The sequence below is a fragment of the Delphinapterus leucas genome, chromosome 9 (genome assembly GCF_059928025.1).
Source record: "Delphinapterus leucas isolate spDelLeu-1000000601 "Yukka" chromosome 9, BTC_Dleu_Yukka2, whole genome shotgun sequence".
Classification (NCBI taxonomy): domain Eukaryota; kingdom Metazoa; phylum Chordata; class Mammalia; order Artiodactyla; family Monodontidae; genus Delphinapterus; species Delphinapterus leucas.
The window spans coordinates 56,011,119-56,037,638 of NC_143137.1; the positions used below are offsets into that span (position 1 = coordinate 56,011,119).

A 26,520-nucleotide genomic window follows, 5' to 3' on the forward strand; every position below is an offset into this window, starting at 1 on the left:
CAGCTTCTCCATCCTTGTGATGCAGTGTCTACTGAAGTGGGCTGGGGATCTGAAATTTCTCTTGATTTCAGTCCTCTATGTAATCTAGACTTAACGTTACCATGCTTACGTAGACCTCTTCCATTTAATCTGGGTTTCTGCGCTTAAGTATCTCACAGTCTTAGGTCCTGAGTGGATTAGGGGCTCCTCTAAAACTCTGCTGAATGCAACTGAGCTAGAAAAACACATACAAACAGAAAATTCTACATTTAACTTCAGGTGAACTGTTGGGTCCCCTGAAATCTTATTTATCCTGAGCTCCCTACCAGTCCGTGGACGCCAACCTGCGCATAGTGTCTTCTGAAAATCAAAGACCCAAACGACAAGCAGAGGAAGGAGATTGTTCGTAGAATGGTTCTACTGTCTCTAATAGCAATAAACATCTTGAGAAAAGCTTTACAAGGGCTGAATTCCCAAAGGACAGGAAAGCGGGGGCAAAATTCTTGAGCCTGAGTTTTCTCTTCCCAGAGTCCAAGAAGGAAAAAATTACATAGTGGCATTAGAAAAGGAAGCAGCCAGTTTAATTCCCAGGACATAGGAAAAAGAAAAAAGAAGTTGTGGAGATATGTCCAAGACAGAGAGGCATGTCCCTAGAGGATTATCTGAGAGGAAGCCCTGTTCCCACACTATACGGATGGCTTAGGTCTGGGAAGAGGGTAGAGAAAAGGAGAAATCTTTAGCCTAAGGTGGGGTGTGTGTGAGAAGCTCAAGTTGGAGGTTGTAATACATTTTGTCCTATAGAAATATTGTTAGAAAAGGTGGCTGAATCCTATTATTGCTCTATCTCAGTAGAACAATTGGCTATTTTGAGAACTAATTTTAAAATCTTGCATAATAATATTGTTTCTGCAAAAAAATATAATTTGCTTGCCAAATAACTGCCTTAAAAAATGAGCTTTTGAATTACCACCTAGTCAAGAGTTAACTACTACAGTGGACTGGATCATTTTCTGACACATATTCCTTTTCTTTCCTTCCCCCTCTCCATGGGAGAAGTATTCGTTCTTCTGTTAAAGTTGGCCATGTAACTTCCTTTGGCCAATGGAATGTGGACAGAAATGGCAGCCTATCTCTTCCGAGCCTAGGCCTTCAGGGGCATCGTAGGTTTCTGCTTGCCCTTCTGGGAGCACCTACCTTCTAGGATGAGAAAACATGTCGCGGGGAGCCAAAGGCCCTAGGGCCTGGGCCCCAGAATGAGACACGTGGAGAAGACCAGTACTTGACCCACCGGCTGAAGCAGAGTTGCTCTAGATGACTCAAAGAGCCATCTCTGCCAATGTGAAAACACATGAGCAAGAAACAAAGGCTTATTGCTGTATGCTAGTGAGATTTTTTGTTTATTTGTTATGCATCGAAAACAGACTAATACAAGGACCAAAAAAAAAAAAAAGTACCTCAGGCTCTGAAAGCAGTTTGATAGCAAGAACTCCAAAACTTTTTTCAGCAAGAGCATCATATTTGGAGTAAGTACCCAGACTCCCAAGTTAATCATGATGAAGGGGACAAAACTTATAAAGATACGTAGGTTTTGCCTGCTAAAAATAATTCTTCCCCTGAATTGTCTTGTTACTGCACACTACTTATATATCTACATAAGAGCATTTATAAATGTTGATGTATAATACATCCATACATGAAAGATTGAGGCATTCTATAAAGTCAACTGTTTTTTCAGATAAAAATGAAGGATAACTCTTAAAGTGCTAAACTTTTAAATGTTAATTGTTTCTTAAATAAAACAACTTTCTAAAATACTCTTTATTTTTCTTCCTTTAGTAAAAAATTTTCAATAGCGGCAAAAGTTACTTTTGGGATCTCAGCTGCCTCTCTTGTACCAAATGGCCTGCCTTCTCTGCTTTAGAGTTCTAGCTTGTGTCCCTCTAGGATAAAACAGTGAGAGCTTTCAGAGACTGCTGAGGTTTAAGGTCTTGGACTGTCCTTTCCCTGCATGCCTGTGGATATTATGCTCCATGCTTAAGTTTTACCTGGTCATGATGTTACTGGCTCTGCTTTTTATTCCTCTCCTTTTTCTAATCTCTGCTGCCATTCCTTGTCTACCTACTTTCTTCTCTCTTTAGTAGGTTTCTTTGCTCCTTTTTCTTTTTTGTCTCCTGCTACTTCTTTAGATTAGCACTAGTGTGTGGTCTGACTTTGGAAGCCACCATCTCTAGTGGGGGACCCTGAATGAACACATGGCATGGTCTGTTATCTTTACATTTTAAGTTCTTCTTGGTGATTCCTAATAATGTTGGAGCCAGGAGATCTTTTGGGTTGTCTTTGGATGTTCTGTTAGCCGAAGGACTGGGCTACTTCACTACCAAAGCTGTTCATCACTGTCACGTTCTGTCCAGAATCCTCTACTAAGAGGAACATTTCATTCAAAGTTCCTGCTGAAAAGGAAATCCTATGGTGGCTATATTTTATAACACGCGGTCCTCACTGTCTCCTGGCATACCCGATTGGGCCAGGAGTGCAGCCTGGCCATAGGTAGCAACCCTTATCACGGTTTGGCAAAAAAGGTGAGGTATGGCAGCCAGGTTCCTCCTTGTAGGAATCTGATACAGGAAACAGTGACAGGGCAAATGCTAGCAGTGGGATTAGAGCTGAAAGGATCTGTGAATTAGTTGAAGTTCTGATAGTCAAGGAACCAGCTAAAGTTAGGGGAGCAGAAAGTAGGACTGAAAAGGAGCAATGAGGTGGAGAAAAGGGCAGAGAAAAGCAGAGTTGCTAAGAGCATGTGATGCACAGGACGGAGACAGAGCATTTACACTCTGGATGGCTTTCCATTTCCAGGCCACACTAGTGAGTATCTTACAAATCAACAGTGGGGAGGAATAGAGCTGTCCTTGTCTATAATTTGGCAGTGGAGGGAACTTTTGCCTAAGCATCAGAAAGTGAGCCACCATCAGCTGAAGATGGAGTTAGGGCTTTCACTGGGAAAATCCTTGGCTCTGCAAACATGCCAATCGATGGCTGTGTCCACACAGAGCTGAAGCATACATAACATGTCTACTAGGACCTATAGACTCTTAGGTCTATATCTAAAATTCAGAATGGGAGTAAGCTTCTGAGTCTAGGAGCACTTTCTTGGCTAGATATCAAAGGTTGTTAATTCAGCTGGTAAAGGATACTCATTACTACTCATTGGGTTCCAAACACCAAGAGTAGCCCCATAGGTACTTTCTTCTACCTACTGTTTGGTCTCCAAATACAAAGAATTATGTACAAAGCCAAGTATTATGAGTTTGAGTCTCAAACAGGGCACAGAAGTCTTTATTTTCAGTGAGGTATTTTATATGTCAGGGCACGTTCAATACTTATTAAATAAATCAATAACTAAAAGGAGTATTGCTATCCAGTTCCTTTGGAAAAACATCTTCCTAAAAATGTGCCTGTTTAAGAAAAGACACATTAAAATGCCAAACAAGCTGCTTAAAGTAGCATGAAAGTGTAAACAAGGAAACATAATATTTACTTCTAAAGAAGCATGTGTTTAGACGAACCCAGAGGATTCTAAGGCTGCATTCAAAAGAACATTCGAAGATGGCAGACTGAAGGGGTGTGGATCAGACTCTTTCATTTTTTTTTTTTTTTCAAATTTTGGCTGCATTTATTGATACACAGTATTTATTTTTTGGCCGCGTTGGGTCTTCGTTGCTGCATGCGGGCTTTCTCTGGTTGTGGCGAGTGCAGGCTACTCTTTGTTGCGGTGCACGGGCTTCTCATTGCAGTGGCTTCTTTTGTGGAGCACGGGCTCTAGGAGTGCGGGCATCAGTAGTTGCAACACACGGGCTCAGTAGTTGTGGCTCACAAGCTCTAGAGCGCAGGCTTCAGTAGTTGTGGTGCACAGGCTTCGTTGCTCTGCGGCCTGTGGGATCCTCCCGGACCAGGGCTCAAACCCATATCCCCTGCATTGGCAGGCGGATTCTTAACCACTGCACCACCAGGGAAGTCCCTCTTTCTCTTTCTATAGGACCTGAAGACACTGCAGAATCAAAAGCCACTAGCTGCTATAGGGCTGGAAATGAAAGCTGCAGAGAGACTGTGGCCTCTGCCCCGTGTGGTTGTGGCACATGACGATGAACTGACACTGTGCCCAGTGCCCAGTGTGGACAGGGCAAGTCTCTCACGAGCACAGTGCAGACCAACTCTGCATCATGTGAACTTACCAGAAGTAGGTCTTTGCCTTGTTCATCAATATCTGTTACAAACTTCTCAATTGGTTGAGGAGATTTTGAGTGAAAAGCCTGCCTGGGGAGGGCAACATCTCTAGGCCAGTCCTCTTCTCCTGGGAGTCCAATTACACTACAAAAGAACCACAGGTGAATGTAAGCATTAGCTGCTGTGCTGAAGCGATTTTTCCACCAATTCTAGAAGAAGGTAAAGCCTAAGGGGCAGGCATGGGGGACACAGAGCCTCAGGAGTTCATCACTTGTATGACCGGCAGGACTCCCTTTTCTCTCTGTCCTACCGCAATACGGTGATCATGACAGGGTGATCAGGTGCTGCAATAGGGTAATCTCACAGGAGAACTGTAAAAACCACTGGGAAGAGATAAGAGATTACTTTGGCGGAAGACACAAAATGTAAGAGATCATGCAGAACTGGAAACTACTGTATTACCAATAAGCCCTGAAATACTGACAGAGCAGGACCTATATATTCAAAGGACACCTGCATGGGCATATCATATTTTCCTTTATGCCCAGGAGTGCTTTTCGTGCTCTGATCGAACACTCCTGTACTGACATGCCTTTATGATACTCATCTAACATGATTTGTTTACACATAAATTTGGTTGCATTTTTGGTTGAAGAATAATTCCTCACACAGTAATTACATAAATCAGAACCAGACCAAAAAAATGAGGCTAAAAGGTATGGTAGTCCTATATTATGCAATACCATTTTATAATTTAATATCAAATTTAACTTACATAATTTAATTTACATATTTTATATAACTAATTTATGCTATTACAAAGTGAGCAAACAATTAATAAGAACAGTATCATTTATGTTCCCCCTGAAAACCATCCTGGGATCAGAAAGGTAGAGAGAGCATCAAGTGATACAAAAACAGCACAGGCTGTTTAGTGGACAGACTATATGGCTATTCGAATACTGAGCAAACTCTTTTGACTACAGTTAGAAAAGGTGCTGGCCTGCACTGTCGTCTTCTTGGCCTGCACTCGCTGGGACTAAGACCCAGGGATGTCCTCCTGAACAAGTCCTCCAGGGTGCAGGAACACGTGGTGGTAAATGTCACAAGATCTCTGTAGGGCTTTGTTCCCCCCCTTCCCTCACCTCAACAGAGCCCAGGTAACAGACCTCACCTGGGAAGAGCAGACACCTATCACTGGGTGTCTGGGGAAAGACATAGTAATCCTACCTCTGTCAGACATGTGGGGAGAGCCAGGTTATTGAGGTAGATAAAAACAGACTCATGGGCATGTTTACAGAACAGATGAATGGAAAGGACAACTTGAGCAACATACTAATTTGTTTAATAGCAAGATCTAGAATAAGAATAAAAAGAGGAAAACAAAAACATTACCATTTATTATTTTTTAAAAAATGTGTGTGTTTGGATAGAATGGGACAGGCAGAGAAGAACAGAAGAATGCTTACTAAATAACTTTAAAAAATTGTCTTTCAGTCATTTTTGGCCTTTTAGCCATTTTTATATCAATATTTTTGCATATTATCACCAGTCACCTAGAAATCGATTATAACAACTCTTAGTACAAGTTTAAAATCTTTTTTATTTGCAGTTTTGAATATATTTATATTGAGCTAAATCTGGCAATGTGGGCAGCTGAATGCCAAAAGCTCTCAGAAAAACAGTGTCCCTGTATGTATATGTGTGATGTATACATATATACATACCTGTTTATATAAATAACTTATAAAAGTGTTCTTAAATCTGCCACCTCCTGAGACATGTAGGTCAGGTATTATTATTTCCATTATATAGATGGGGAAACTGAGGATGAGGAATAAAATGAACTGCCAACTTCACACATAGTTCAGCCCAGAGCCTGGAGCAAACGTATTCCAAATCCAGTATTTTGTTTCCATTTAACTATGACTCTGCTCTTAAAAATGCTCTAAAATGTCACAGGCTAAAAGCATTCAGTTTCACTTTCAAAGTACTTACTGTTCTTTGAAAGTATAAATCTTCCAAAACACAGGAACAGTTTTCCCCTTAAGAGAATGTGAATATGGCTTTCTTTTAAAAAATATTCAGTTTAATATCCAGTGTGAACATTTATGGCCTATATATGAGTGTTGTGAAATTCTGATAGGTCCATTAAAAAGGGCTTGCATCAAATTTCAATATTTGGACAAAGCCGAATATAAGCCTTAAAAGTTGACATTTGTACTGGAAACACTGACAAAGCACAAAACCTATAAATGGCAGTGGTGGCTGAGACAGAAATCATTTTTCAAGTACTTGAGAAGTGACACTAGGGTGCAGCATTGTCCCTCTTCTCTCTGCCAAAGCAATGAATACATTCAGAGGAAACAATATAATTTCAATGAAACAATGCCAGAAACCAAGAAGTAAAATCTAAAGGCACAAAACATATCAAACTTTATGGCTTCTTTTCTGCTGGCAACCTGGGATCTTAGGCCTTTGCCAAAAGTGGAAATGGCTTTCCCTTGGAAGCAAGTCAAACATGTTCGTCAAAGGTTCCTTCTGGTCCGTCCCACTGGCTTCACGTACTAAGGGGCACCAGCAGTGTTAACATGATTGAAGACGTCGGTGTTAGAGGTAGACAGAACGCCCAGGTGGAGTCAGTAAGGAAAAGCAGGTGAAGGACGTCAGTGTCTGGCAAGCTGGTTTCAGTCAAGACTGTTCTTACTTTTAACAAGAGAGTCACTGGTATGCCTGACTTTCACAGTTCCCTCTTCACAATCACATGCACACAAAATACATTCAACAGGGATAGGGAAGAACAGATGGGAGTTCATCACTGAATGATCAAAGAACGTGACACCCAGAAGCAGAGAGTAATGTGCAAGTTTGGTCCTGAGTTCATCCATCTTACAGAGCGGACAGTAGCAGTGGCAGGAGCAGCCGTCGTGGCAGCTGCCCTGGACCCAGGAAGCCCCCAGACAATAAAACTAGCAAATGTTTTTCAGGCCTTAAAGCCACTGGGTTCTGACTCAGCAGTGACTCTGGCACTAACAGAAGCCTATTGGAGCTGCTTCCAGTCACTGAAAGAACAAACTCAGGTTCCGGGTTTATTCCGACTGTTTCAAGCAGTTAAACATGAGAAAATAGTGTTAAAATATAATGCTTTTCTTTAGGGGGACTTTTCATCAGTTTTACAGGCTGCAAATATCATAAAAATTACTAGGATGCCTATAAAATGGTACAGAGCAATGATCAGGGCTATTTTTGGTTCTAGAACTCCCACTTTCTTCCTACTCCACCCGAATCCTGATGGGGCTTGGCAACAACACAGATCCCAAAAGGTTGCTGTACTGCATGCTCTGTGAGAAGAAAAGCCTCTTCTTCCCATTCTAGACACATGAAAGCGTCCATACTCTCACATGCACAAACATGTACGCTAATGGAACTCTGAAAATCATCAAGGAGCTATGTCACAGACAACTGGAACCAAAGAATTCGAGCACAAGAAAGCCTTAAAGTTTCATTTCTCAGGCGAAGAAGTTAAGGAACAAAAAGGTTAAACAATTAATGATGAATTATAATAATAGCTAACATTTTTTCAAAAGCATTTACTATGTACCAGGCACTGTGTAAGTCTTCTACCCAGTGTTTTAAATGACTTTTTCAAGACTGCAGTTATTTAGCCACAGGCGTAGGATTGAAACCTAGGATCCTTATCTCCTTTTTCAGTGTTCCAAAGAAAAATGGATTTGTAGCATACCGTCCTTTGTCCAGGAAGACAAAACAAAACAATGTAAAACCAACCTGGATGACTACAGGATACTCAATGGGGACAGGAAGCCCAGTGGGTAAGGATGGGTTACCTGGTCATTGAGCGCCCCACCTCTGAGTGGAAGCATCTGAAATGACCCCAAGCAGACAACACAGCTGAACTTAAAGAACTGGAGCTCAGCCAAGCAGAGAAAGGGCAGCTGTCAAAAGATCCACACGAGCAACATAAAAGCTTCCAGAGCAGAGCAATCAGGCCACAAGGCATGATGGGCTCTGCACAAAACAGCAGACGTCTACCATGTCCCCACTCACCACACAAACAGTAACATTGTCTGCAGCAGCAGCAGCTTGGGAAAGACAAGAGATAAACATATTACATAAACGTCAGAGGAAGGTCACTGTAATGTTTTAATGTTACAGACACAGATGTAAAATTACAGTTAATACTTACTCCAAGATTTTTCCTAGCTGATCGACATCTGAACTTCCACGAAAAAGCGGCCTGAAAGAAGCAAGATACATATTAAACAAGGAGTTTTTCTCTGGTTACATTTCAATCATACTTGTCTTGATCATTATTTAACAGGAATCAAAATATTCTTTGTGTGGGGAAGAAGTAACCTTTGGTAAATGAAGGTTTTTCTTGCATTCCCCTTACAGTAAGATCTCTTATGAATATCTGGCGGTGCCTGACTCCCATACTTGATAATCCTGGGTAACCTATTCTCAGTCATTGTAACAACACTGCCACCATCATATACAGGCCCTGGCTTCAAAGTTCTACTTAACTTTGTGGTAGGCTGGAACACATCGCTATCATAGGCTCAAACCAGAGGTATGTAGAATTCTTTTTTTTTGCTGTACGCGGGCCTCTCAGTGCTGTGGCCTCTCCCGTTGCGGAGCACAGGCTCCGGACGCGCAGGCTCAGCGGCCATAGCTCACGGGACCAGCCGCTCTGCGGCATGTGGGATCTTCCCGGACCGGGGCACGAACCCGTGTTCCCTGCATCAGCAGGCGGACTCTCAATCACTGTGTCACCAGGGAAGCCCTGTGGAATTCTTTGATATTATTCTTGGTCAGATCCTTCTCAGAGCACCCTTCCTTTTTTTAATTGAAATATAGTTGACTTACAATATTGTATTAGTTTCAAGTATACAGCAAAGTGATTCAACTATATATACACATATATATGTATATATATACACATATATTTAGATTCTTTTCCATTATAGGTTATTAGAAGATATTGAATATAGTTCCCTGTGCTACACAGTAGGTCTTGTTGCTTATCTATTTTATGTATTGTAGTTTGTATCTGTTAATTTCATACTCCTCATTTACCCCTCCCCTCTCTTTCCCCTTTGGTAACCATAAGTTTGTTTTCTGACAGAGCACCCTTTCTTAATATCACTCTGCTATCGCAGTGCTTCCTCACAGTTCTCTCTCCTTCCACTTGTCCTGAATGCTGCAGTGAGCTACCTATGGGTCTGTTTTTCTGATTATACCACTCCCCCTTCTCCCAATATTATGGTAGCTAAACATCACAAGTTCAAAATCCTAACTCTGGGCTTCAGAGGCAATTGTGAACACACAAGACTCATTATCTGTACTGAGCATTTAACTGACAATTAAATGAACTCACTTGGTGACATTTCTGGCATTTTCTTAAGTAGAGAGCAGGGAGTGTTCTAGGTTTGCCCCTAACCTTTGGCTTAGTGCTTTACCTGAACAGGTGCTCAGTTAATACATATCTTATTTGATTTTATATATACCCATGGTACACATGTAAATGTTCCCTAACTCCTTGCTCAACAAATGACATAAAAAAGTATTTTTTGGGCTTCCCTGGTGGCACAGTGGTTGAGAGTCCGCCTGCCGTTGCAGGGGACATGGGTTCGTGCCCCGGTCTGGGAAGATCCCACATGCCGCGGAGCGGCTAGGCCTGTGAGCCATGGCCGCTGAGCCTGCACGTCCGGAGCATGTGCTCCACAACGGGAGAGGCCACAGCAGTGAGAGGCCCACGTACTGCAAAAAAAAAAAAAAAAAGTATTTTTCAAGAATAATGTGTTTTAAAAAATATGTGCAGCCTATTATCAGAGATCATGTTTTAGAAATATTATATCTCAATTTATAAAGCCTTAAACCAGACCTCTTAAATATTTTTTACACACAATAAATGAACTTGCTATATACGCTATATATGGAGACTCCTACAAAGTCATGGCATTTCAGTGGCTAGGAGACACTGAACCATACACTTTCTATTCAGGCCATGATTCTTGAAGGTGGTTACTTTCAAATGAAGTGGAAAATAATTTACTCGTGTAAATGTTATGGTTGGATTGTGTCCCCCCGCCCCGTGCCCCCAATTTACATTGAAGTCCAACCCCAGTGCCTCAGAATGAGGGCCTTTGAAGTGATGGGTAAGTCCAAATGAGGCCATTAGGGTGGGCCCTAATCCAATCCAAACCAGAGGCATGCGTGCACACAGAGAAATGATCACGTGAGGACACAGCAGGGAGGTGAGCCAAGGAGAGAGAACTCAGAAGAAACCAAACCAGCTGACACCTTGATCTTGGGCTTCCAGCCTCCAGAACTGTGGGAAAACAAATTTCTGTTGTTTAAGCCACTTAGTCTTTGGTATTTTGTTATGGCAAACCCTAGAAAACGGATACAGACATCACTAACACAGCCAAATTAATAAAGAATTATGGAGTTGGATTCTAAAAGACATCTAGACAGGTCCTGAAAGATAGCAAGGTGAGAAGTGAAAGTTTTAGAAAAGTTAAACAATGGAATCTTAACAGCTATTATTTATAGGGCACTGGTGTTGTACCTGACATAGTGCCACATGCTCCCCAAACATTATATCATTTAATTATCACAAAAACTCCAGGAGCAAGGTAGTATTATTATCATCCCTATTTTCTGATGAGGAAACTGAGGATTGGAGAAGCTTCCTGACTTACCTAAGGACACATAACAAATTGCAGACTTAAAATTCAAGCCAGGTCTGCCTTGCCCCAAAGCCTGTATGCTTCATTATTATGTCGTAATACTTTTATTTTGGTTACTAATGTTCTCTGCAATCACAGACAGTCACTTTAGCTGAGCCTCTGGGGTGAAATAGCACAGGGACTCTGTGAAGAGCGCTGTGTAGAGAACCTGTGTCTCATAAGCGGGTGCCTATGGGATTCTTACTCAGATGGCTTTGCAAGTGTCTAAATGTCTTTAAACTCTTGCTCTACTTTAACAAGGAACAAAGCAGTTCACCAGATTGAGACTCTCTAGTCTCTCCACAAACTAACTGATGACGGCCCTTCCAGATCTTTAAATCTTCCTACAAGCCCAATCTTTTATAGCTGTTTAGCTCACACATCTTAATTGATGCACCATTTTAAAATTCCTTCCAAAGCATAGAACTCGGGTTGCAAAGAATCAACAGTTCTCTTTCTCTTCACACTCATCTATTTTTCTTAATATTAAAGTATGAAATTATTGGGACTTCCCTGGCGGTGCGGTGGTTAAGAATCCGCCTGCCAGTGCAGGGGACGTGGGTTCAATCCCTGGTCTGGGAAGATCCCACATGCCGCGGAGCGACTAAGCCCATGCACCACAACTACTGAGCCTGCGCTCTACAGCCCGCAACTACTGAGCCCACGTGCCACAACTACTGAAGCCCGTGCACCTAGAGCCCGTGCTCCACAACAAGAGAAGCCACCACGATGAGAAGCCCGCGCACCGCAACGAAGAGTAGCCCCCGCTCGCCACAACTAGAGAAAGCCTGCACGCAGCAATGAAGACCGAACGCAGCCAAAAATCAATTTAAAAAAATTAAAAATAAAATAAAGTATGAAATTATAAAACTAAATATAGCCGGCATTATGAGGTTTGGGAACAAACACAAATGACCCTTTCTTGCTAAGCAAGTATCTCAAATGGCTGGAGTGGTGAGTGTGCCAGGTCAGTAAGCACAGAGGGAACAGAGAGCATCAGTTTAATCTGCTGAGCTGGTTAAGTCGCTATGTAAACATGCCAAGCCCCTCACCCTTCATGAAGAAGACTGGTATCCACAGAAGCATGAGTGAAATTACTTGTGAGGATTATGGAGCAGTTTAAAATAAATATGTTGGCATGGCTATCGGGAAACAAACAAAGCAGACTAACTTGAATGGATGTCTCCAGGCAAAGGCGTAAGAACATCTCTTTCCTGGGGTGGGCACTGAGACCCCAGCCTGAAGCTCAGCTGCAGCAGTGGCTCATGTCCCTACTGTTTTGGTTTTGAGCTCTTTTCTTGTTTTTGTCCCTTGGCAATATTCTAACTTTTTTGCTAGTTCTGCTATGCATTTAAGTTTGCTCTATTTTATCTTACATTTGCTACATGTTTTAGCAGAGGACTTTCAAGTCACGTGGTCTACCATACTGAAAGAGCCTGAAGTCGTATCTCTATTGGTTGGACTTGGCCCACAAAATGAAATGTGCCTGCCATCCCTGAGTTAGGACTGGCCCATCAGTTTGGCTTCCTTTAATGAGGGCAGCAAGCAGAAGGTCTGAATCATAACCACTCTTCTGTGAACACTCAGTAAAACCTGCTAGGGGATACTAGAAACTCAGAGCCTGCAATTCGGTGTAGAGCTCAGATTGCCTTTTGCCACCTTAGGAAGACTTGGCATGTGACTCTGGGGTCTATTAACTTGTCTTTGCAGCAAATGTGGGTTGGCTTGAGTTATAAGAGCTACTGAACCCTGAATGCATGCAATTAGCTCCTATAAAATGGATCTTTGGATGCAAAGACATAGTCACAAGACAAGAGAAATGGGTCAAATGAAGAGGGCAATAGGCCTAACTGGAACTGGTACTCTCAGCTGACCAAGAGGTTGGTCATGAATCTGATCAAACTCTTAGAACCATCTATTCAGTTTTCAGCTGAAAAGTTGGAATAGTTTGTATGAGCTGGTTTTATGATAGTGGGTGCTATGAACGTAAGGAGCATGGAGAGGTACAATGGATTTAGAGGAGAGATGAAACCTTTCATCATGATGAACTCCTGGGTGTGCTATGGTGGAGTGTGGAGACGTAAGAATAAGATCACCCTAAGGACCTTATTCTATCTTTAAATAAGGCTCTTTGGTAAGAAGTCTTGGCTGTATCAGGTATGTGTGCACCATGAACTGAAGAAACACACAGGACCGGTATTTTCATTGAGGTTATTTTGAATATTCTTCCTCCCTCATATTAGCTGAGCCAAAGAAGCTTCAATTCATATAATTTATGGCATATTTTAGGTGGACAAATATGAACATAATCTTTGATTATATTCTTTGGTTTAGTGATGAGGGAGAGTTTAATTCTACTGCCTGGAATAACCGTATAATTGAGGGATGATTTGGCTAAAACACACACATGTATGAGTCCGACTTGGCTGGTTCTTTATTACCAAGACATAAAGCTGAGCTGGAAGGAAGTAGAGGGTTGAAGGAGCAAAATGGTGGAGAATAAAAGACACAGAAAGACTGAAAGACTGAGACTGAGATAGAGATGGCCAGATAGAGACAACCTGAGGAGGTTCACAATAACTTTAAACTCTGTTTCTTCCCACTGCCTAAGAATCTACCTCTCCTGGTAATCCTAGGATGTTAGGTACAGAGGCCCCGCATGGAGACGGAAGATGGAAGAGGAATGCTCTGGTATATATCATGAGACAGAGCCTCATCAAAGATAAAACGTCATGCATTTTTAGAAAAAGTCACTGCAGGGAGAAGATCCACAAAGCTATCCTATCTTGTCTGTTTTTAGACATAAGCCTCCCAGGTGACATACGCAGGAATTCTTTTAAACTAATTATTTAAAAATACAGTTAACAACAGAGATATTCTATTGAGGACAGTAAATCTGAGGGCTGTTTTTATATTTCTAAGAAAATTCTTATATACACATTTTTGGGTTGGGGGGGTTAAATAATAAAATGGAAAGATTACTCCTACCAAAAACATCCCAAAATGAAGACTGCAATTGCTTTACTGAATTAACACGTTAAAAAATCCTTTTACTATACAGAACATTACTGAAGGTCAGTAACTTTTATGCATTTTACTACATCAAAAACTACAATTAATCACTTCATTTAGATACTTTTCAGTAGTTTAACCAAGTGGCTGGGTAACAGCGCACAAACATTATTGCTAAAGACCTTTGTTGAATCTAAGTATCATGAATCCATTTCCCATTTTATACCTACATTTCTTTTCTCTTCCCCTTGCTTATGATTGTCGTTATTCTTCAGAAGATTTTCTCCACACTCTCTGGGACTTTTACATTCTATTGCAGAAACCCTCCTTCTGTCTCACATGCCCCTGAGCCTCTTTCTATTATGAATTCCCACATAAACTCCAGAGGAGCCTACTGGAAGGACTTTGCCATGCTACCCTTAGAAGGCAACTTATTTGACAAGGTAAGCAATATTTGGGGGACAATATCTGAAACTGAACATTGCTATGTTTTTACGAAAGAGGATTTTAGGTTATTTCCAAGTATTTTCCTCAAACATCTTTCTTCACCATTATACTTGATAATAGTTAATGCTGATAAAATAAACTCTATGAAACACATACATTTTCATTTATACATGTTTTTTTTTTTCCTTTTTCCTAACCAAAGGGAGATTCCTGCAAAATACAATGGCAAATTGCATTCATTTCAAACCACAGCAGAGTCATTTCTCTTCTCACCTCACCTTAGGCACTGCTGTGCCAAAACAAGTGTAGACCTTGGGGTTTTAATCAAGGATTTCCCCAAGGCTTTATTAAATCTGTGAGAGGTTAAACCTTAACATTCTCCCCCTCTCCCGCCCCCGCCCCACAACATGTTGATTTTTCAGGATACCTGCCGACTGGGGAGAGGGCATAGATTCTGGTGATAGACTGTCCTGGGCGTGACCGAACCCCTACTCAGCCACTTCTCCCTGTACGACCTTAGAAAGTCATTTAGCCTCTGTAAAATGTCCAGTTTATAGTAGACCTATAATATGCAGCAGCTAAATATACACACTTTCTCACACTTATACATGGTAGATATTTCTGGTTACTGGCCGCTATTACACACAGATGATAAGGTAAAATATTTTACATGGTGAACAAGAAAGGAAGAGGACATTTGTCACTGTGTGGTGGGTGCTCAAGTCAAACTTAAACCTAATAGTCCTTCCTCTGGCGTCACTATATATATTCTCTACACCTGTTAGAATTCTTATACCTTTATCATCAAGAAAAGAAAGAATGAATGTCAAAATTTCCAATAAACATTAATTCATTTTGAATTGGCAATTCTAAATGTAGGTTTAGCAAAAAAACTCACTCACCATTGTCTTATCAGTGAAGTGAATTTGCTTGGGTCAAATTACAAAGGGGACCAAGTTTCGGACTCATGCCTTTTAAAGCAAACAACTAAAAGAACATACAAATACTATTCATAATCTCAATGGACAGTGCAAAACAACAATTAAAAGTAGGGTATGTTTTCTAGCAGATGAGATGTGTATGCTGATATACCTGTTATAGAAAGGTAATGATTCATGCATAATGGAAGATGAAAGATTTTGTTTAGTTACAGTACTTTCATTGTACTAAAAAGATGAGGAAGTCATGGATCACCCTATAGAACACCTCTGTAACCTGCATTTGAACTGCAGCTATGCTTTAGCTGCTATCTTTCTTGATTAGCAGAGGAATTTTCCATGTTCATAAAATGACCTCTCGAAAAATATTACCCAGGGGAATGTTTGCTTTTTAATCCTTGTAACCCATGTTCAGTTCCAAAGTTGTTATCTGTTAAGTTAAAAATGTCAATTTATCACCTTACAATTACCACCTATTCAAATAACCAGATTAAGCAGAAAATCAATTAATTGATTTACTTTGTAAACACTAATCGAGTGATCACCTACTAAGCACAAAGGGTTGCATTAGGTGCTAGGAGATTATCCCTCCCCCCCGCCCCCGCCCAAATAAATATTAAATATAAATTAGATTGTATAATGTATGGTCTTAATATATAATAAACAGGGCTTCCCTGGTGGTGCAGCGGTTAAGAATCCACCTACCAATGCAGGGGACACATGTTCGATCCCTGGTCCGGGAAGATCCCACATGCCGCGGAGCAGCTAAGCCTGTGCACCACAACTACTGAGCCTGTGCTCTAGAGCCTGCGAGTCACAACTACTGAGCCCACGTGCCACAACTACTGAAGCCTGTGCACCTAGAGCCCACGCTCCGCAACAAGAGAAGCCACCACAATGAGAAGCCCGCGCACTGCAACGAAGAGTAGCCCCCGCTCACTGCAACGAGAGAAAAGTCTGCGCACAGCAATGAAGACCCAATACAGCCCAAAGTAAATAAATAAAATAACTAAATTTTAAAAATAGGTAATAAATATACATTTAAATTATAATATATATTTTACAAATTTATATTATCATAAAATAATAATTATATATTTATATAATAGTATAAGTTCATTATAAATTTATATTAAAATACAAATTTATAACTTTATAAATAAATATACATACCTATACTACATCCTACCATAATGATCCTTGCTTCCACAGGAGACAAGATATACAAATGCAGGGTCATGAAGTAGAGAAGTTTCTCTAATTTTACTGGTGGGAGCCGAAAGCCCAGGGCAATCATTTAATCTTTACTAGAATGTTGGGCGGTGGTCTGATTAACCTCCTTTTATCAATGAGAAGTAAAGTAACTGATTCGAGGAAACACAGACCAGTAAGAGGCTAAGCTGGTCTGTGTGACTCCAATGAGCAGCAAATAGAAGCAGTGTTTTAGAAAGATTAATATGACAGAGGTTCACTGGGCCAGTTGGCTGGGATGGAGATGGCGCTGGGGATGCCAATGGGAAGGCCAGGCCATGAATGAGATGACAAGGACCTGCACTAGGTGGACAAGGAAATGGGCCGGGATGCAAAGATGTTTAACAGAAGGGGATCAGAACTTGGTGAAAGACTGAACAGGACTTGGAAGGAGAAGCATGATTTGAAGTTTGCATTACTAGTAAAGCCAGGCTGAATGAGAAAGGTGGGGAGACGGTGGTGGGGGACAGGGAGGAGGAAATTGGAAAATAATTAATTTAGTTTTGGATGTGTTCCTTTAAAATAAAAATAACATATAAAATAAAAAATATGCAAAAAAAGGTAGTTAAGTACACCTAGACATACACCCAAGAGTATTGAGAGCATATGTCCTTACAAAAACTTGTACATGAATGTACATAGCATATTCATATTCATAATAACCAAAAAGTAGAATGAACCCTAATGTCCATCAGCTGATAAAGGGATAAACAGAATGTGGTATAGCCATACCATGGAGTATCATTCAGTCATAAAAAGGAATGAAGCACTGCTGCAACATGGATGACCCTTGAAAACATTATGCTAGGTAAAAGAAGCCAGTCACAAAAGACCACATTGTATGATTCCATTTATTGGAATCCATATATTCCAATATAGAGAAGAGGCAAATCTATGGAGTCAGAAAGTAGATGAGTGGTTGCCTAGGACGGGGGCCTTGTGGGGAAATGAGGAGTGACTGCTAATGGGCATGGGGTTTCTTTTTAGGGTGATGAAAATATTCTAACATTGACTGTGGTGATGGTTGCACAACTCTCTGGATAGACTACTCTAAAAACCACTGGTGTGACATTTATATTGGTGAATTGTATGGTACGTGAATTATATGTCAATAAAGCTGTTTTAAAAAAAGTAGTTTAGAAATTATATTTCCAAGCAAACATTACAAATTCAGGACAGTAAAAATCTGCTAAGAAAATTGCTTTAGGCCTAAATATATGAAAGGCTTAAGTACATCATATTGCAGTACAGTGACAAACACTTATTCTACCATATACTCAATCAAGTGCCTGTTTGGAGAGGTGTGCTCTGGAAGTTCTGAATAATCTACTAATATGATCTGAATCTCCCCAAACACCTGATTTATCAGATTAGGATTAAATAATAAACCCCCAAAATGTGTATGGATAAAAAAAGACAGTCTAAACAACCATCTTATGCTTTCCTCTGATGGTGACATTATGGGTGATTTGGTTTTTTTTTTCCTGCATTTTTCTATTATTCTGTACTCACCATTTTATGAGCATCAGTTAGTTTTAAAATCAGAAGGAAAAGGCCCCAACACGGCTACTTGCCATATACTGCATGTACGTGATCTGTTCACCCCACTTCTTCATTCCCCACTCCTGTGCCAACCCACTTCTATTCCTCACTTACTTGCTGGTCTCTACAGCCAAAATTGGAAGCTCCCTGAGGACAGGGTCAACCTTTACTTGCTTCTATATCTAGAGCACATAATTTTCTGTCCATAATTGGCACTCATTAAATACATACTCAATGGTTACTGTTTCTTCTATTGAGAAGGCTTTCCTCTCTCTTCTTTCCACAAGCTTCAGTCTCTCATGTCTCAAAATCTGCTTCCTTGGTTCACCTCTGGGTAATTCAAGTGTGAGCATGTGTGTTTGCACAGATACATATATATGAATAGATGTATATACCGCCAGAGCCGAAACTGGATTTGATTTACATTGTTGTATCCATTTATGCTTTACCTGCTCTGTGGCACTAGACAATATGTGCAAATAATGGGTATTTAAAAACCAGGTGGTCTGACAATTAGTCCCCTAAATCTAAAGTCTTGTCTAAACCAGCAGAGAAGCAGCAAGAGGCATGTAGGATAGGAACTTTGCCCTCAGGGGCTTACTTTACCCAAGTATGCAGGACAGGGAAGGGCTCCTTGGAAGACAAAGAAAGAGAAGTGTTGAGAGAAAGTGTAGCAAGGCAAAACAGAGTAAGGGATTAAAGAGGGTGTGGAGGGGAAAGAGGAGCTTGAAGGAGAGCAGTCCAGAAAGGAAGAAGGGCTGGTGGGAAAGAGCACAGGAGGAAAAAGATTACAAGTCCAAGTAATAAAAGGGAAGGACTGGGGCAAAAAGAATCTGAGATGAAGTTCTGTCACTGAGACATAGACAGACAGAAAAAAACCTCTACCAGGGAAGGAAGGTGCTACTTACAGCAAAGACCAGATGAACACAAGTTAGGGAGTGCTGCCATATCTGTCCATAGCAGGGGACTCTGAGTCTGGTAATTTCCTTAAAAGTAAATAGCTGAATTAATTTTCACTTGTTACCAACTGTGAATACTTTATTTCTCCACAGAAGACTCATATTTACTGGACTATGAGTAACTTCCTTAAGAGAGAGAAAGAGAAAGAGAGGAAAACCCCAATGGTTTTCAATTCAAAATTGCCAATTAAAATTAAACTAGAGCTCACCAAACCACCTGAGATTTCTGAAACATTACAAAACTTACAAATTAATATATTTACTGATTTAGTCAATTTCATATATGACTCAAGAAGCCTCAGTGGTCATTAAGATTAAAAAAATCATTTCTGATCACTTTAACAAATGTTGAGTATCTACCATTTGCCAGAAATCATTATTTCTTGTATATACTTATTTAATTAAAGAATTGCCTTTCTCTTCTCCCAGTGCTATTTCTTCCTATCTTAGTTCACTTGGGCTGCTATAACAATACCATAGCCTGGGTGGCTTAAATGACAGAAATTTATTTCACAGCTCTGGAGACTGAGAAGTCCTAAATGAAAGTGCCAACATGACTGATTTCTGACGAGGACTCTTCCTGGCTTGCAGATGGCCACCTTCTTTGTTGTGTACTCACATGGTAGAGAAAGAGCGAGTTCTCTGGTGTCTCTTCTTAGAAGGGCACTAATCTCATCATGGCTTCACACTCATGACCTCATCTAACTCTAATTAAATCCTAAAGGCCCCATCTCCAAACACCATCAAATTGGGGCTTAGGGCTTCAATGTCTGAATTCTGGTGGGGTGGCGGGGGACACACACACAAACATTCAGTCTACAATACTTCCTTCTTCATGTTACTAAATACAATACCTTTCATGCCTTTAAAATTAGAAAGCTGGGCAGGCATGTTCTGATCCAATAGGAGCAACAAGCAGGATGTGTCTCATTCTGTGCCTGGGATTCAGGTATTCATTTAATAAACTTTCTGATAATTTTTCTTGCCAAATTACATGTTTATTACTCTTCCAATGCCTACCTTATCTCTTGCTCTCTAATCACGCTGCTCAGAGGAGTTCTTAAGGCAGGAAAGAAATGATCATGTAGTGGGCACTTTCTAAAGCCTGGGTTCCTAACTATAATATTGCATTTTCATTCCCACTCTAACCCTAAAGTCAGACAACTAGCAAGTAGTAAATAACTTAGCATTTGAAACAAAGTTCGAGAACCAGAAAAAGAAATCTGAGTCAAACCTAAGAAGTGATATGTTGCAAGGGAAAAGCATTTGGATTAGTATTACTAATTACTAGGAAAATGAGACAAGTCCAGGGTCTAGGGACTTCCATGGAATCACCTCTCTCACTATGGGCAATAAGCTTCTTTAATAGTCAGACATCTCTGGTTCAATGCCCTGGGGAACGGTGTCTTCTGTCTCTTCACATAACCACAGAGCTTGGATGACTCTCCTCCTCCCATATGGAAATTCAAGCTGTAATAATACGCACTATATTTTAAGTTGGGCTTGGTATTGAAAACCTCATGCTGTAAGATCATTTGGGGCAAGGGTGATGGTGGCGTGTAGAGACATAGAATAGATTATCAGAGATTACCAGGAACACCTAACAAAATCAGTGCCAGAGACTGATTAATCAGGCTTTAATTACTTACTCGGCCCAGGGCTTATCAAGTACCTTCACTCTGCAGAAATGTGAACTAGAGCCATCACTTAAGCAAACTAGAACCTCACCATATCACATAATAAAACCACCCTGTCCCACAATTCCTAGCCTTTTTTTATACTGTGCCTTCCTGGGAGAGAAAGAAAACCTATATCTGGGCTGCTGGTCTATGAGTGCGAACCTTAGCACCCATGTTCCTCAACACTGGTTATTTGGGTAGGGCACCCATGAAAAGGTTGACCAAATGGCCCAGTATGCCCAGGATGGTCCCAGTTTTAGCACTAAAAATCCTGTATCCAGGAAAACCTCTTTGTCCTAAGCAAACTAGGATGGTTGGTCACCCTACCCAGGAGACCCAGTACAAGAAGTTATAGTAAAGGAAACTGGAAAAAAAAAAAAAAAAGAGTAATCTTTAGAAAAGTGTTTTTGTTATTTCAGAGGATGGCTTTAAAATATTAGATGAGCATCTCTCAAAACAATAAGAATGAAGGTGGTCCAGATAGACAGATTTCATTCTTGTCTTTCCTAATAACTCACTGTTTCTATGCAATAAGGGACTAGACCATTTGTAGCTCCCTCCACAAACCATAATTCAACTTGCTATTTCTCTGTGTTAGCAAAAGACCGTGTAAAACCATATACACTTCGCCTAGGCAAAGAGCATTGCCTGTGGCTTAATCCACACGGTTAATGTAATAGTCTGAGGGAAGTACATGGTCTAAAGAGACCACCAATAGAGACTGTGGTGGAGCTACTACACATCTAGGATGACAAAGAGAATTCATCTTGTCCAGTCTGACTGGTAGCAACAGGCTGTGAGCTAGGTTGAGAATGATTCTGAAGTGCTATATAGGTGCAGTAGAAGAGAGTACTGTGATTAATCAGCAACACATACCATGTAAAACAGACTAGCCACGTGAACCAAGGTGACACAGGTGAGCCAAGTTTTCTCTTTCTGATAGGCTGACATCAAAGCAATACACAAGGAGTAAAAGTTAGAAAATGTTAAAGTAAGCTCGTCTAATAGTGACATACTCCAATAACAAATATTACTTAAACTATGGTAACCAATATGTGGCTTTCAAAATCGCTCTTACTGGGACTTCCCTGGTGGTTAAGAATCCACCTGTCAATGCAGGGGACACAGGTTCGATCCCTGGTCCGGAAAGATCCCACATGCTGTGGAGCAACTAAGCCTGTGCGCCACAACTACTGAGCCTGCGCTCTAGAGCCTGCAAGCCACAACTACTGAGCCTGTGCTCTAGAGCCTGCAAGCCACAACTACTGAGCCCGCATGCCTAGAGCCATGCTCCGCAACAAAAGAAGCCGCCAGAATGAGAAGCCTGCGCACCGCAACTAGAGAAAGCCCGCGCGCAGCAACGAAGGCCCAACTCAGCCATAAATGAATAAACAAAACAAACAAACGCTCTTACTTTTAATCTTTGAATCCACTGGTCTTGTCTTTGACACAGCAATTTTGCCAAAGAGAGTTTTATGGGCTCTAATGTGGGTGTGTCTCTGAGTATATAATTATGATCACCTCTATGCTCATATGCATATACTCTCTCTTGCAAACACTCTAATATTGACATCAGCCAGCTGTCAGCAAAATGATGCATAATCCAAGGCTAAAAGTTTTAATGTTGATTTTGGGGGAACATAATCACTAGGAATTTTCTGCAACAGACATGTCTGTTGGTTGAAGTGGCTTATTTAAAACAAAAAAGCAGCTTTGCTCAAGAGGGAACCAAAAGTATCACTCATACAGTATTACAAATGACCCAAAAATATCCTCAAATTGGATTCAATCATCGGTTAAAAATACTCCAAACAGTGGAAAACTGATTTTCTCATTTTTTCCTTAAAAAAAAAAAAAAATTCTGGTTAGCGTACAAACATGGGCACTGGTCACTGAATGTCAGTGAGGTTGTCTACATGTCTCTAGTACTGAGAGATTAATGGGATCAGTCAACAAAAGTTAGCATTTCTTTTCTCAGGATAAATTTTTACTGACCTAAGAGCCAGCTTAATTTTTTAAAAGGCTTACTTATTGCATTTATATTTTTAATGATGGGTGGCTACTTTAAAAAAATAATTTTTCTGATTATGAAATATATATGCATTGTAGAAAGTCTGGAAAATAGAGAAAAGTAAAAAGAAGAAATAACAGCATCATTTCTTTTCTCTTTTTAGATGCAAATGGATTAGATGGGATCTCTAAAGGTCTCTTCTCTTTCAAACAAAGATGGCACCATACTCCAGACCAGGATCGGAATCCTGGCTGTATAGTCCTTGGTTTGAATAAGAACAAAAAGACAAGACAGTGGTTAGCAGTCATAACAAAGCTGGGACTGAATATGACTCGAGCCTCTATGAAGAAAAAAATCAAGGACATATTAATAAAATGTTATTTGTACACACATTTCTACCTACCTTTTTAGAGTTTATATCTTACAACAAGGAGCAGGAAAACCTTTCCCTTTATTCCTTTCTAAATGGGAAAGACAACTGGTATCCTGTATGAATATAATATTCCTATCCAGAACATTTTGGGTAGAATCCAGTAATGTGTGATAACTCAACAATTCAGCACAGGAAGCAAAGCCCACAACATTCCTTAGAAATTTCACAGACTATCTAGACAGAACAGACCCATTTGAATAGGATTTTTTTTCAGTGATATTTGAAGAATGCAATTTTTCATGGTGGACATAGTGGGTTTGTGACAGTTGCAAATTCAGATAGGAATAAAACACAATTAAATGATTCATACTCTTGCGTTATGCTTCCACAGATCTTATTTCTACATGGGTCAAACAAAGGAAAGTTGGTGTTTGACAACTGTGGATGACTCATCAGAGGAAGTTCTTACCATATGGATGTGCTTGTTGAAATAAAGCTGGTTAACAAAGCCAGCCTTTTTTTCTCCCTGTGGGCCAGTGAGGGTTTCATTTTAGGAAATGGAAGTGTCAATGTGGACAAACTGTCCTGAAGTATTTATAGCATAATGTGTAGTTTCTTTAAACTGCCTTTGAACAAAGAGTATGTGAAAGTTAAATAAGATCTTTATTTCTTTCACTTGTGTCATCTGAACTGTATTCTGTTTATAAAACCCATGTAGTGGGCTTCCCTGGTGGCGCAGCGTATAAGAATCCGCCTGCCAATGCAGGGGACATGGGTTCGATCCCTGGTCCGGGAAGATCCCACATGCTGCAGAGCAACTAAGCCCGCGAGCCACAACTACTGAAGCCTGCCTGCTTAGAGCCCGCGAGCCATAACTAGAGAAAGCCCGTATGCAGCAATAAAGACCCAACACAGCCAAAAAAATAAAATAAAATAAAAATTAACAACAACAACAAAAAATCATGTAGCACTGTCATGTACATAATGTGATAGGAAAGTGGTACAGCTACACTGGGATGTGCTAGTGGTTTCCCAATTAATTTTAAGAGCTCTTTATTCATTAAGGATGTTATGCCTTTGTCATATTCATTGCAAACAATTTCTCCAAGATTACCATATGCTTTTTAACTTTGTCTGCAGTATTTTTACTTTTTGATGAACAGAAGTTTTCAATTTTTATATAGTCAATATAATATTTTTATATTACAAAAATATAATAATATTTTTCTTTGTGACTTTTTTTTTTTTTGCGGTACACGGGCCTCTCACTGTTGTGGCCTCTCCTGTTGCAAACACAGGCTCCAGACGCGCAGGCTCGGTGGCCATGGCTCACGGGCCCAGCCGCTCTGCGGCACGTGGGATCTTCCCGGACCGAGGCACGAACCCGTGTCCCCTGCATCGGCAGGTGGACTGTCTACCACTGCGCCACCAGGGAAGCCCCTTTGTGACTTTTTAACGCCTTGAAAGTTTATCTCCATTTTAGGGTCATCAATATTTTCTATAGTTTCTTTATCCTATTTTTGTTTCATTACTAACATTTAAGTCTTTAAGCCATCTGTTACTTGCTCTGTGGTAAAGAATAGAGAGAATCTAATCAGATTACCATTTTTTTCCCCCAATGAGTCAACGAAGTCACCTTATCTTATTTGTTGAACAAGCTATTCTGTCCTCCAGGATTTGTGATTTATGATAAATTATATCACTTCCTAAATTAGAGTTTTTTCTTGGGCTCTCTATTCTGTTCCATTAATGTCTGTCATTTCTTCTGCTGGAACCAAATTTTTTTATTATTGTAGCTGCATAATGCATTTTAGTGTTTGGAGGTAGGAGGTTCCCTTTATAACTTTTTTCGAACAATTCTTGGCTACTTTCACCAATTTAGCTCTTCCAAATGCATTTTAGAAAATCCTACTGGGATTCTGATTGAAGTTGCATAAACCTATAAATTAATTTGGAAAGATCTTGTATCCTCTGAATATTCAATCTTTTCAGGAAAATGTAGTATCTTTCCAATATTCAAATATTCTCTACATCTACGTAGGTCTTTTATATCTCTCAATCAAGTTTTATAGTTTTCTTGATATGGGTCCCTCACATTTGCTTACATTAATTTACATTTTTTATTATTACTGGGAGTGAGATGGAGCTGCTTCCAACTGGAGAAACTGTTGCTCTTTTGTCTGAGGTCATGATGCTAACTGTTCTCTTGAATCAGGGGTTACCTTAGATTTGAAAAGTGGAAGCAGAAGGAAAAGAGGGACATGTGGGGGATGGTTTATATGCATAGCATGAAGACTGTGAGCCTCTCAGAAAGGCTCTAAAGGTTAAAAAACATGTAACCAAAAGCACCAGAGGTTAGTGAAAAAGAGAAATAGTGTGTTAATAGGAGCTCAGAGTGATGACTCATTGCATTGGATCATCTCTGGGAAACCACCTACTAAGCAGAATTTAGCAGTTAAGGCATTATTTTTGGTGCATGGTTATGGCTACTTCCTCTTGGGAAAAAAATGGTTAAACCCTAGCCTCCTAAATACATGAAAATGGTCATCCTGGCAGACCAACCTGTCAGGTAATGATGCTATTTCTAGAACCGGGCAAGGCTGTGTCCCCTGTAGAGCCTTCTTCAGAACAAGACAGAAGCACTGAGCCATGTGCAATGGAAAGGAGTACATAACCCAGGAGACAGAAGACCCAGCTCTTAATGCTGGCTCTGTAACTGATTAACAAATCACTGAGTGCAGGCAGGCCAGCCACTTAACCTCTGCTCATCTGCTAAAGAACCGATATCACAGCTTCTGTCCCACTGTATACCACAGATGTGCTGCAAAAATAATAAACTAGGTGGACAAATCAGAACTGCTGGGCAGTAAAATTAGCTCTTTGGTAAAAGTAATGCCAATCAAGTAGCAAATACATTGGGAGTTTGGGACTAGCAGATGCAAACTATTATATATAGAATGGATAAACAACAAGGTCCTACTGTATAGCACAGGGAACTATATTCAGTATCTTGTAATAAACCATAATGGAAAAGAATATGAGAAAGGACATATATGTGTAACAGAATTACTTTGCTGTACACCAGAAACTAACACAACATTGTAAATCAACTATACTCCAAAAAGAAAAAGTAGCAAATATGATGAACTCTAACTCATTCCAAGTTATTCCTTTTTGCTTCATACTGTATTATCTTCCATCCCACCCTCTCCCCCCACCACCACCCCTTTCCCTACTGGCAGTTTCTTTTCCTTGTTTCATTATGGCTACATATGCAAAGAAAAGTTCAGTGCTATTATTTTGGCCCTACCTCTGGACCAAATCTCTGAATTTAATTTACCCATGATATTCTGCTGTGC

At 40.4% G+C, this 26,520-nt stretch overlaps 1 protein-coding gene across 4 annotated transcripts in view; it reads right to left on the minus strand.

Moving 5' to 3' along the window:
• Positions 1-26,520, minus strand: part of CDK6 (cyclin dependent kinase 6) — a 234,263-nt gene that overhangs the window by 11,713 nt on the left and 196,030 nt on the right. For all 4 annotated transcript variants that reach the window (XM_089917636.1, XM_022585851.2, XM_022585862.3 and 1 more), the window contains 2 exons: positions 8,405-8,455; positions 4,209-4,344 (listed from right to left, as the gene is read on the minus strand). In XM_089917636.1, the coding sequence (XP_089773762.1) occupies positions 4,209-4,344; positions 8,405-8,455 (187 nt within the window). The remainder of the gene's footprint in view (positions 1-4,208; positions 4,345-8,404; positions 8,456-26,520) is intronic.